Here is a 12,919-nt window from a genome sequence, read left to right on the forward strand (position 1 = left end):
TTTTTCTTAGCTGATATGTACTGATTGTACACGGTTATACACACATGGATTATATGTATATTATACATCCATGGTCTATTTTTATGCTTAAATCATTTAACCATGATTAAGAAGTTGGTTGAGTAGTTATTTGCTAGAGCTACTAATTTTATCATTGGATGCTTACTAACATGTTTACAAATGGATTATACGTGTATTATTTAACCATTTTTGATAAGTTGAATTAGTTTGGTATGAACACAGCAGGTAAATAGTTACCTTGCTAGATTGCTACTAATTTTATCATTGGATGCTTACTAACTTCAACCGGTTATACACACATGAATTATACGTGTATTATATATTCACGGTCCATTTTTATTTTTTAAGCAGAAATTATTATTTTTTTTTGCGCTGAAAAATTATCCTATTCAAAAAAAAAGTCAAGTTATTTTAGTTTAAATTATTTAGTCATGTTGAATTAGTTTGGCACTGAAAACACCGGTGCAAGTAAATATTTACCTTGTTAGATTGCTACTTATTTTAGCACTGGTTGCTTTTTAACCTCAACAGGTTCCGATTATTTAATCATAGACCTTAGGTGTGATTGATTCTGTAATTTTTAACCATCTTTGTATTTTTAAGTAGAAAACTGAGATGGCTACTCCACCCCTTATACTATCCCTGATTGGCTATTTTTCTTTTTGGTTATACTCGGTAATTCTTTTGACTTGGGCAGAATAAACATCGCAAGTATTGGTAGTATATTAAATAAAAAGATCAAAATCTTCCTCATCATTTAATATCTTTGTTAGGGGCAATTATAACCTCTCTTTTGCAGCAATGGTGACCTCTCGAGAGAATCGATGACTGGCATCTTTACTATAAGTTTTCGGAGAATCGATGTTTGCATCAAAGATGTCGTGCTAGTACATTATATATTTCTTAATTAGCTAGTTGTGGATAGTCATAAGATAAAATATTTGAAAATTTATAAAACTAACAGTAGTTATTTTAACGCTTATATTTGACATCTCATTTGATGATAGAAATACACCAAAAATGCAGTATCACAACCTTCTATTTAGACCCTGCCTTCGTTGATTGAATCAGAGAGCTAATCCACCGGACCATGAAGAATAGGAAAGTCAAAGTTCAAAAAACCTCATTCTTCTGCAAGTCATCAAACAGTCCAAGCCATATGAAACCAACTCCGAAACTTAGAAAGGCCGGCCTGTTTGGTAGAATGGAGAGAGCCGGAATCATGCTCAATTTTTGTCCGAGCACGAGCAAGAACATAAAAAAGAATAAATACAAGTATATGACATAACGATATATTCAAAAATACGTGATCCGATTTGATAAGTTGCTGGCTAACTACCATTGGAGGCAAATTTTAGAATCATATGCTAAAGGGAAAAAAAAAGAAGAAAAAGAAAAGCAGATGCTCTACTCTGCTAAATTGCTAGTTGTAGAGCAGTTCTTAGTGAACATATTTTATTTCCTCTACAAGGGCAATGCATTGAAACAGCGCACTTTCGGATTCCAATTGGATCAATATACACCAGCTCATCATATTTGATTTGCACATATCTTATTTTTCCGAGGAAATGAGATCTCTTACCCTCTTATAATTTGAATAGAAGAAAATGACTTTTTTCCAAATTTCTTATGTGTTTTTTCCAGATCTTTTACATATAAAAAATGAAAATCTCTTGTAATGGGATAAAATGGAAATCTCTCCCTTTTTTCCTCTAGTGTCGAATATTAATCATTTTGACAAATTTAATTTGCTTTCAAACTATTTAAAGTTTAAAGAAATATAAAGTTTTGTAAGAAAAAAGATTATTATATATTATATATTTCTTAACTTATCCTACTACTCCAATTACTTAAGTGTCAACTAAGTGAATGTGATAAAAGAATTTTTTCTAAAAAAATAGCTTAGACCACACTTTTATAATAAGATTATTGAATGTCTTTCTTTTAGAATTGTGCTCGCCTTAAAAAACTGATCATATAGACTAAACTATATACTCTTAGCTGGATAAACAGATTATGATTGGCTTTGGATTTCCTGTCATGCAGCTATTGCAAGCAGATGCTACTATTAATCAAATATATATTTCAATCATTAGATACCATTAAATAGATTCTTCAACATATTAGGCAAAAGGGTTGCTTCAATCTTAAGTCAATTATTTGTATATTGCGACTTCCTGCAAACATTTTAGTTTTTTCAAAAGCAATTTTAGCGATTGGGCTACTAGTTCTGGTAGTTATTTGAAATTGGATTGTTCAATTAAAGAGGACAGGTCGAGTAATTGGGACCATCACCCTTAACGGTGTATAATAATAGAGCTCTCGAATTTGAACGCCCAAATGGACCACTTTTTTATGCATAGCACTAAACCCCTTTAGTGGCTATCGATAAAGAATAGAGGTTGGGGATTTGAATCCTGAGAACGGACAACTTTTTTTATGCATAGCAAGTTATCACAGAGGTCGTGGATTCGAATCCTGAGAATGGACAACTTTTTTACGTATAGCACATTACCCCATTAGTGAGAACTGACAAAAATAGAGGTCGGGATCTGAACCCCGAGAATGAACACCATTTTGATGCATAACAATTTACCCCTTTAGTGAGAAAGGATAAATAATAGAGGTCGAGGATTCAAACCCTGATTCGAACCATGAGAATAGACAACTTTCATCCCCTTTTTTATGTATAGCACGTCACCCCCTTAGTGAGAACCGACAAAAATAGAGGTCGGGATCTGAACCCCGAGAATGAACAACATTTTGATGCGTAACACTTTATCCCTTTAGTGAGAAAGGATAAATAATAGAGGTCGAGGATTCAAACCCTGATTCGAACCATGAGATTAGACAACTTTCATCCCCTTTAGTGAAGATGGATAAATAATACAAGTCGAGGATTCAAACACTAATTCGAACCATGAGAATGGACAACTTTCAACCCCTTTAGGGAGAATGGATAAATAATAGAAGTCGAGGATTCAAACCCTGATTTGAACCACGAGAATGGACAACTTTCTTCCCCTTTAGTGAGAACTGGATAAATAACAGAAGTCGAGGATTCGAACCCTGAGAATGTATAACTTTCTTATGCATACCAATTTACCCCTTTAGCGAGAATGGATAAATAATAGAGGTCGGGGATTCACACCCCGAGAATGGACAACTTTTTGCATAGCACTTTATCCCTTTAATGAGAATGGATATAACTTTCTGGTGCACAGCACTTTACCCTGTTAGCAAGAGCCTACACAGCGCAAACCTGGAATAGTTCAACCGGTGGCTTCAAATACCGAATGGTTAGACCAAAAAACATTAAAGAGAATGGGGACGACGTCACAAGAGATGCAAATGAGGTAGTATGTACATCCATCTCAATGATATTGGTTCTCATTGATGGTGTTATTGTTATATCATACTTAACCTGCATAATTCACCTTGGACAATTTCCCATCACCAACCTGTTTGTCTAACTGGTCATCATCAGCTGGTTAAAACCACCGAATCCAGTCATTTAAACCAGAAGCTTTACACAAAGCCAGCATGCATATTAGCAACTTAAACTAGTAAAAATAGCATTCAAGCCAGCATAGTAGAGCATCTTAAACTAGTATTTTCCTCCTCCAAAAGAACAAAAAGCAGGCAGCAATGGTAAAAGCACGTTCCTTGGACAGCCTACTAGCGACGAGATTTCTTTTTTCTGAAGCAAAGACCGGCATTAATTCATACTTCCCAAAGATTCGAGGTTCAATGGGATATTAAGTCAAAATCTGCTTCTTCTCAATGAGACATCAACCCCTCTTCACGCCAGACCCTTATTGTGTCTAGAGTCCCCTTTTTCTCTTCAACATTTATCATTCGTCTAGAAGCATTTAAAAGTCGGACTCTGTTCCTCAGTTACACGAAGCATATTTACCCGTACCTGTCAGCAAGGAACAAGAATTCGCTTTCAGGAACTAAAAGTTACAGAAACAGTGTTTCCCATGGCACAGCTGCTGATATCCACCAGGTTTATAAAGTCAAAATCTTCTTCTCTTCAATCTTGAGACATCAAATTCCTCTTCATGCCAAATCTGCCCACTCTGTCTAGAATTACCACCTTCTTGCTCTTCGACATTTCTCATTCGCCTAGGTAAAGGTCGATCCTCGATATTATCATCAAATTCTCTTTCCCTAGTATTACTTCTTTCAACGAATTCTGCATCAGCTTTTTGATAGAACCTAAAAGGTCGAGGGCCACCATTTGGATGGAAACGGAAATTGTCATTTTCACTGTTATAAGGACGAAAAGAACGAACAGGTCCTCCTCGCCTCTCACCATACTTCCTTCTCTCGTCAGTACCTCCACCACTGCGAAGCTCAGAAAATCTACCAGAGTGTATCGGCCCATCAAAGTACTCATCCCCATCAGCCCTCTCCCGACGATCTATAATCTCAAGTCTCCTATTGCTTCTAGTAAATACCCTATCAGGTGGACTTCTTCTGCTAGAAAGAGACCTCGGATGACCGTGCTCCTGTACAGCGTCCACATCCCTCATATCATTCAGACGTCGAGCAGTATACGAGGGGGAATCACGTCTTCGAGGAACTATCTCTTCAGTAAAAGAAGTTCGTGGAGAAGACCTCATCCTATCTTCCCTGTACATAGCTGGGGACCTGTGATGAGATGAATCTGGTATACCATTAAATCCTTCAGTCAATCTCCTCCGGGGAGATGACCAAGGGCCAGGGGAACGGGATCTAACGGGAGATTTAGACCGCATTCGAGTGAAACCTCTTCTCTGCATTGTGTTAAACTTTATATTACCCCGAACGAAATGACCATCTGGTCCATCATTACGATCAATTTCAGATTCCCCAACAGCAGCTCTACGTTTAGGTCTAAACCGATAATCAGCTACACCTCCATAGCTTTCAAAATCACGCCCAGAATCCCATTCTCTACGTGAACTGTCAAACCGGGCTGAGCCCCTCCCTCTTCCCCGCATGAAGTTCCCCCTTGAGCCGTCAAATGACCGATCCTGAATATTCCCCCTTGAGCTCCCAAATGACCGGTCCTGAATCCTATCTCGAACAAACTTAGGACCATCAGCATAAGTTTCATCTCTGACAAAAAAAGGCAGTTAGAAAAAGTCATAATTTAGCAGCATTCAAATAAAAAAAATTATGAATCAAACAGCAACAAAAAGAAAAATCACCTATTCCTTCGTAGATGGAATTTCTCTTCCTCCATATCAGAATACCTCTCTCTTCCACTTCTTGAAGACAGTGACCTACCCGTAAAAGGTCTGAAACTACTAGGAGATGACACATTGGATGCACGAGGTAAACTGATAATCCGGCTCTTGCCTCCAAAATTTGACGTATCTTTACCGGAGTTAGCATTAACAGATGTTTCAGCATTTTGCAAAGATGATGCGGCTGTTGGTGACATATCAGATCTTACAATATTCTCATTATTAGCCTCGCCAACAACTCTGCCAGCCCCACTGCTTCCAGCAGGTGCTCCATCACATAAGACATCCTTTTCGCATCCCTCCTGCATATCTGCTATTCCCGATTGACCAACTGGTCCTTGTTGAATAGCGCTAATAAGCCTCTGCTCATCATCTCCAGTTGTTTCCTCTTTATCTAATAATGGACTCTGCAGATTACCGTCTTTATGATCAATTTTGTCATCTTTGTCTTCACAGCCTTTCGCAAATTCAGCATTAGACTCAGTATGAACTGGTATACTGTAATCCTTTTCATCATTATTGAAGCAGTGAGATTCTTGATTTTTGCAAGAAGCTTCATTATTCCCTGATTCCATCCGCTCAGCAATTGGGTCTTCTGCAATTGACTGCATCATTGGTTCTCGGACCTCACCGTCTTCATATTCCTCATCCTCTCTGCCACACCCACTGGCAGTGTCAACAAGTCCCGCAAAAGCATGATGACCATCAGATTCATAATCAGAACCATAACATTCTTCTTCTGTACCAGCTGATATGCTTATCTTCTCCTCATCATTTGCCGATCCCTCACCACTTGTAACCAAATTATGTGGTTCTTGGGTATTTTTGCATATCTTGTGATCTCCAATATCCATGCCCTCTGAAACAGATGCCTCCACTTTATCACTGGATACATTTGATTCTTTCAGGTCAAAGTTTGCATTTTTAGCAGCAACATCAGCATTTGCCTGATCTAGAGCATCTTTACTTCTATTAGCTTCATTGGTTTGAACAGAGTACTCGGATGGAGTAGACAAGTCCCCACCACTCACAGACAAGTCTGAGCAGGTAGACAATCTAGAAGGGCATCCCTGTTGAGGGGTCAAAGGCACTGGCAGCGTAGAAGAAGGAGAAGAAGAACAAGAAGACGACGAACTCTCCTGAAGTTGCAAAACCCTTCCAACTGATTGGTGCGCAATCACATCTGACGTCATGGATATTTCTGGGCTAACCTCCTGGAGTGGTTCGCATTTCATTGGTTTTTGCTCAACTAATTTCTGAGGGCCCTTAGTTGACAACTCAATAGACTGCATATTCTGCCTCAGAACTTCAGGTTTTACTACATTAGCCTCCAATGTTCCAGCTGGACAACACGCAGTTCCATCATTAGCTTGTACCAAGGTTTCTTCAACAGGTTCTGACTTAACAGATTTACAAGTGGGGGAATTCATGTTTCTATTCAATGCCTGATTTTTCAGCAAACTCGAGTTTGGACTAACCCTGTTAGAGTCCACTTTACTCAATGACTGCAGTACTGAGGAGTTAAACCCTCTTAAAGTACTACCAAGACTAAGACGAAGCACATCCGCAGACTTATATGATAGGCTAGGAGGTATTGAGATGGGAAAATTAAATTCCTGCTCACTAGCTTGAACAACTTGCTTCCCTTTATCACTATTAGCACCAATAACAGAAGCAGAACTAACAGCCGGCTTTATATCTAATGAACTAGACGTCTTAGGTAACAGATCAACTTGACTTGCATCTTGAACAGGAACATCATCACCAGAACCCTCCCATGAATCCATGGGAGTATTCAGATCCCAGTTACATCTATTAGTGCGTGCAGTATCATCAGCATCATTGTTATTCAATCCAGTCGGGCAACTTCCGTCCTGGGAAATGTCCTTCCCTTTGTTCAAAGACAGAGAAAGCAATGAAGGATTTACAGTTCCACGCATCAGGCCACTCCCTTCAGTACTCGGATCAACCAAAGAAGAAACATGAGGTTCCTTTGGGCCTAATGACAGTTCAAAGTGCCCTGAATTGGCTGAAAGTTCAAGTTTACTGTGGCTTTCCCCTTGTTTGGCAATAACTTCCTTCTTCACAGTCACTATTTTCGTACCTAGACGTTCCTGGTTCCCTAATTTTTCGGCCAATGCTGGTTTCACTTGATTGGCTACATTTCTTGAAGGACCGGAGCTAGTATTAGGATTTGTTTCTGGAGATATGGATAAAAATGGTAGCATAGTAGGTTGAGAGTCAACTTTTTCGGCCAATGCTGGTTTCACTTGATTGGCTACATTTCTTGAAGGACCGGAGCTAGTATTAGGATTTGTTTCTGGAGATATGGATAAAAATGGTAGCATAGTTGGTTGAGAGTCAACTTTTGCACCCGAAGGCCTTTCTTCTTTTACCTCCAGAAGAGAGTTCTTGGAAGTATCGGATTTACCTGTACTATCACAGGAATTCAAGGTTGATCCTTGGCCCAAGCCAGAATCTTTGGTCTTGGATTCAATTTCATTAGATATAGAAGATGGCTCAGCACGGACAGGTGAAGGAGGCTGGAACATAGAGTACCATCTCTTCTTAAGTGGGATACCTGACGAAGAGTTACTAGACTGCCGGGCAAGAACCCCAGGCTGCAAATACACGATGAAATAAAGTGATATTAAAACGAAGCAAGTATTACACAGTTATACCAATTCACCAGCAAATCAGAAATCAGATTGCAACCTCTTCGTTCCCAGAAACTGGCATGACTCCAAAATCAGCTACAGCTAAAGCTAAAGCTTTTTTATCTCCAGAAAATATCACTCTAGTACAATCAACTCGTAGAACACATCTGAAACACTAGATCTCAGTCCTCTAATATCACCCTGCAACCAGATAAGCCAAAATATTACAACACAAAAGAAGAGAAACGGACATTCATGCTCACCGGAAAAAAAAAAAAAAAGAAAAAAAAAAGACAACTATTTTAGGAGATATCAAGTGCAGATCTAGATAATGAATGAATATTTAAGTATTTACTCATAACCATTAATAGTCCCACATTGACCATTCAAGGGATGGGTGGCCTCCTTACATGGATTTAGCCAATCCTCTGGCTCATCAGGTTGAGTTAGGCCCAAGATCCATTCTCATAAACATTAACAAGAAAAGACACAGATCACTTTAACAAAGTAATTTCTTATTAACAACTACTAGTAGGTTTTGACCATCAAAAACCGTTGATACAAATTACTAGGAAATCAAAATCATCTGATCTTCGCAAAATTCACAAAAAATAGGTTTTGACCATCAAAAGGGTAGGAATAGGGGTAAGATCTGCATACACTCTATCCTCCCCAGACCCCACTTGTGAGATTACACTGCGCGTGTTGTTGTTGTTGTTAACTAGTAGGTTTTGACCATCAAAAACCCTTGATACAAATTACTAGGAAATCAGAGAAAATCATCTGATCTTCGCAAAATTCACGAAAAATAGGTTTTGACCATCAAAAGGGTAGGAATAGGGGTAAGGTCTGCATACACTCTATCCTCCCCAGACCCCACTTGTGAGATTACACTGCGTGTGTTGTTGTTGTTGCTAACTAGTAGGTTTTGACCATCAAAAACCCTTGATACAAATTTCTAGGAAATCGGAGAAAATCATCTGATCTTCACAACATTCACGAAAAGATAGGTTTTGACCATCAAAAAGGTACGGATAGGGGTAAGGTCTCCATACACACTACCCTCCCCAGACCCCACTTGTGGGATTACACTTCGTGTGTTAATTTTGTTGTTAACTAGTAGGTTTTGACCATCAAAAACCCCTTGATACAAATTATTGCAGAATCGGAGAAAATCATCAGATTTCCACAAAATCCATAAAATAATCCTACCATTACCAAATAAATTCTTAATTACAACACTAAAAATCATGAATCTTGATTTATACTCGGTCAATGTTCTGCTCAACGCCCCACCAGAAACAAAAAATTTATCAAAATTAAGCAGATCATAAAAGAAACAATCAATCAATAACCACAATCAATCAGTCAAATAGTCCAAATATAATCAATTTCCATGAAACCCCATATCGAAAAAACCTCCATACATAACCGGAAAAGCAAATTCATCACTTATCAGATCCAATTTCAGGTAAAACCCAAAAAGCCAACAATCAAAAACTAAATTTTACCTGAGGAAAACAACAGATATACCCAAAATATACACCAAAGATAGAACCTTTATGTGTTCTTAGGACAGCAAAAAGAGTATTCTTTGGAGGAACAAAAAAAAGAGTGAGAAAAAAGAGAGTTTGGTTGTGAATTTTCTTGGTGGTTTCCTTTTGGTATATTATTATTGTATAAGTGTACTATATTTGATGATTGATTGGAATTGTGGTAGTGGTTGGCTAGGGTTTGTGGACTTTTCAATAATTGCAAAACTTCTCTCCTTAATTTAAGGCCCTTTATTTCTTATCTATCTGTCTATTTCATTTCCCTGATTTTCTTATTAATGATACTTTTGACTATCTTTGTCTTACAGTACTTTGTGTGAAGATAGTGGGAAGAAGCTGAACAGGATTACAGGTTAGGTGGCATCCATGATGCTTCTTCAGTGTCTTTATATTGCTTGAAAATTAAAACAAGAATCTAGAATAAAGTTTGCTTGAAAATTTATCATAAAATATATTAACTTTAAAAAAGGCATAAAGGGGCCGATTTGTCGAGTGATAGTGTAGTTACTTTTTTCAGGTTAGTTAGGGATTTTAGGATAGTTTGTGATAGTGTAGTTACTTTTTTCGGGTTAGTTTAAAAAAGGCATAAAGGGGCCGATTTGTCGAGTGATATTATCTTAACATTAGATTTAGGTTACGTGATTTTGCACGTGTCAATAAATTAAAAAAATTATACAATAAGAATAAATTATGTAAAATGGCAGTGTACATTAAAATATATGCAATATTCATTTAAATGACAAAATAATAATATTACTACATTAACTTAGTTGTTGAATTACGTGTGATCAGTATTTAGATTTTCCTTGTCTTTGCTTTAATCATGTAATTTTGAGTTATAATTTCCATTATTGATGTTACATTCCTAAGTTTATTTTAATTTTTTAAACATTCAAGAAATGAATTTTATATTTATATTTATACGTGTGTCTCATTGGTCGAAATTCTTTGATTATTTAGATATTTATAACACTTTCAAGCCTTCATATTTACTTAAATTTATTTATATCTTTTTTTTCCCTATAATTAGAAAAGAATTTGTCATTCGTAGTCAACTTACAATTTTTTACCATCCCCTTTTTATATTATGGTAGTTATAATATTCTTGAATTATGGAGAAAATGTCTTGAGATCTATAAGTTTTAATTAGTTGGATAAAGTTTATAAGAAATATAAAAGAATCTAAATAAAAGTCATAGTTATTTTTTGATTTTTATTCATGTCTTTCTTTTAAGAAATAGGCTCAAGGCCTAAACTCCATTAATCTATTAGAGGTACAATTGATGAGAATTATTGAAATATAAAATTAATATATTGCATATATATATATGTTTATGTTAAATTAATCTATTGCATATATATATGATTATGTTATGTATATAATAATTCAGTTTGGTTCAATTTTTTTTAAATTTTTTTTTTAATAATACAAAATCAAACTAACCAAAATTATTGATATTTTTTAATTTTAAATCAAACCAAATCCCAAAAAGAATTTTTAATAGAACAAAAGAATTAGCACCAATTCGTTGATAGTCACCAAAATATAGAAGCACTATTTGTTCAGAACTCTATATCGATGTGGTTTCATTTATTTATTACAATCACCAATAACCTAAGTTGTCTTTCAAATGGAATCAAATTTTGCTTGATTTGAAAAGCTTATTTTGTCTTACTTATATTTTGCTTTGGATGGGTTTATTTCTTATAATTGAAAGTAACAATTTTTGTGTGAGATCAAATTATCTGATAATGGGAAGGAAGAGTCCTTGACTAATTAACTTAAATTATAAAAATGAGCCAAGTATACTTTGCTTTGGGAATCTACTTTTTTAGTGGAACTCAACGTCAATATTGAAAGAAGAATTATTATGGGTTTTTTTACTTTTCCAATAAATATTTGTCAAAGTAAAAAAGACTACAAAAATAATGGGTTTTTTTCACTTTTCCGGAAAAAAAAAAAAAAAAATATATATATATATAACAATATAAAAGATACACGTCTTGAAAGATACCGTTGAGACTCTATATAAATTCTTCAAATGGCCACTATTTATAAGAGAAATATATGCTTGATGGCCAAGCCATTTAAGGAAACATGCGCACACGTTACTCGGCCAGTTCCTTGGGAAAGAGCTGGACATCCACCAACAAATGTTTACAACATGGCATGTATTTACTTTTTCCCCGTTAAAACCTTATTGCAACTCGAGGTAGGAAAACAAAGCAAATAGAGATATTTAGGAAGAGATTAAAAACCGGATTCGAACCCAAACGGACAAAACCTTGGTCGGAAAAGAGATCGACGATTAAAGCAACGACAAAATTCTTAACGATGATGTAACAAATCGTATACCAACTTATCATATCTTGAGAGACAGCTTTTAAGAGTCGCGAATTACAAGCTAAACAAGCTAAAGAGATCAGGAAAAAGTAGCTCGGTGCAAGTACATCATGAGGTAAATTCCCATGATTTGAAGTCAACACAACTTCATGGAAATAACAATCCGGAGTGAAATCTTATGGGCGAACGATATCCAAAATACTCGACAATATCAAGTTAGGACAAGTAAATTTCAAAAGAGAAGTTCGATTTGGGACAACTTTGATATATCCAAGATATCGAACGCTGGATTCAAACTGGACTATATTAAACCAGTATGGTAGTCATAATCAAATGCTTGTTATACATAGATTTGGAGGATACGAATTCCGAAATCATTTTGGAAGTCGCCACCTAACCGATTTTGCGATAACAGTGCACCTATTTTATTCTAAGGTAGCCACTAAACCTCCGTTCATCGTGATTAATGGATACATACGAATGTGGGCAAAACATGGGTTAAATAAAGTTACAATGGTGAAAAATGGGGTAGTATTAGTTCGATTTGATTCAATGGAGGGGAAGAACTTATCCTTGTTAGATTGGGGGATATACATTTTGATAACAAACCATTCATTGTTAAGGCAAATGGGATCTTTTAGAGATGGAATTATAAATGCGGTTAAGACTTTTGAATGTACAAAATAATCCTATTTGGATTAAACTCGTGAAAGGATTGATTTTAAATATAAAACTAGAAAATATTGCTAAAGGGACCGAGAAATAAGATTGGTAGCTTGATATTGGGAAACCTATTAAGGTTTTAAATGGAAAAGATTTATAGAAGATGTAATGATTTGCATAAAAGAAAATGATATTTTAAACTTTGCTAGAATAAATATTGCCAAAGCGTGAAGAAATGGATGCTAAACTTGCCGAAATATCCGGTGTTATTTAAAGAAAGTTTTTAAGAGAAATGTGGTGGAGCAGAAAGTTATATATGACTGGAAGCCAACGTTGTGTAGTTATGCTCGACTTAAAGATAAGTATGGTCATTAACTTGAGGAATGCTTAAAGGGGAAGAATAATTTGAGTTTATATTTGCATATTAATGATGTTTTGAAATTA

The 12,919-nt window shown here is 36.0% G+C and overlaps 1 protein-coding gene across 1 annotated transcript; it reads right to left on the reverse strand.

Moving 5' to 3' along the window:
• Window positions 1-3,311: 3,311 nt before the first annotated feature.
• On the reverse strand, window positions 3,312-9,910 carry LOC132044820 (uncharacterized). Its single transcript, XM_059435348.1, has 4 exons — window positions 9,427-9,910; window positions 7,974-8,116; window positions 5,220-7,879; window positions 3,312-5,127 (listed from the first exon to the last, which is right to left on the reverse strand). Exons 2-4 carry the CDS (start codon window positions 7,995-7,997, stop codon window positions 4,041-4,043), a joined length of 3,771 nt encoding a protein of 1,256 aa, XP_059291331.1. The 5' UTR covers window positions 7,998-8,116; window positions 9,427-9,910; the 3' UTR covers window positions 3,312-4,040.
• Between the last annotated feature and the right edge of the window lie 3,009 nt (window positions 9,911-12,919).

This window comes from Lycium ferocissimum, unplaced genomic scaffold, assembly GCF_029784015.1.
Source record: "Lycium ferocissimum isolate CSIRO_LF1 unplaced genomic scaffold, AGI_CSIRO_Lferr_CH_V1 ctg525, whole genome shotgun sequence".
NCBI lineage: Eukaryota > Viridiplantae > Streptophyta > Magnoliopsida > Solanales > Solanaceae > Lycium > Lycium ferocissimum.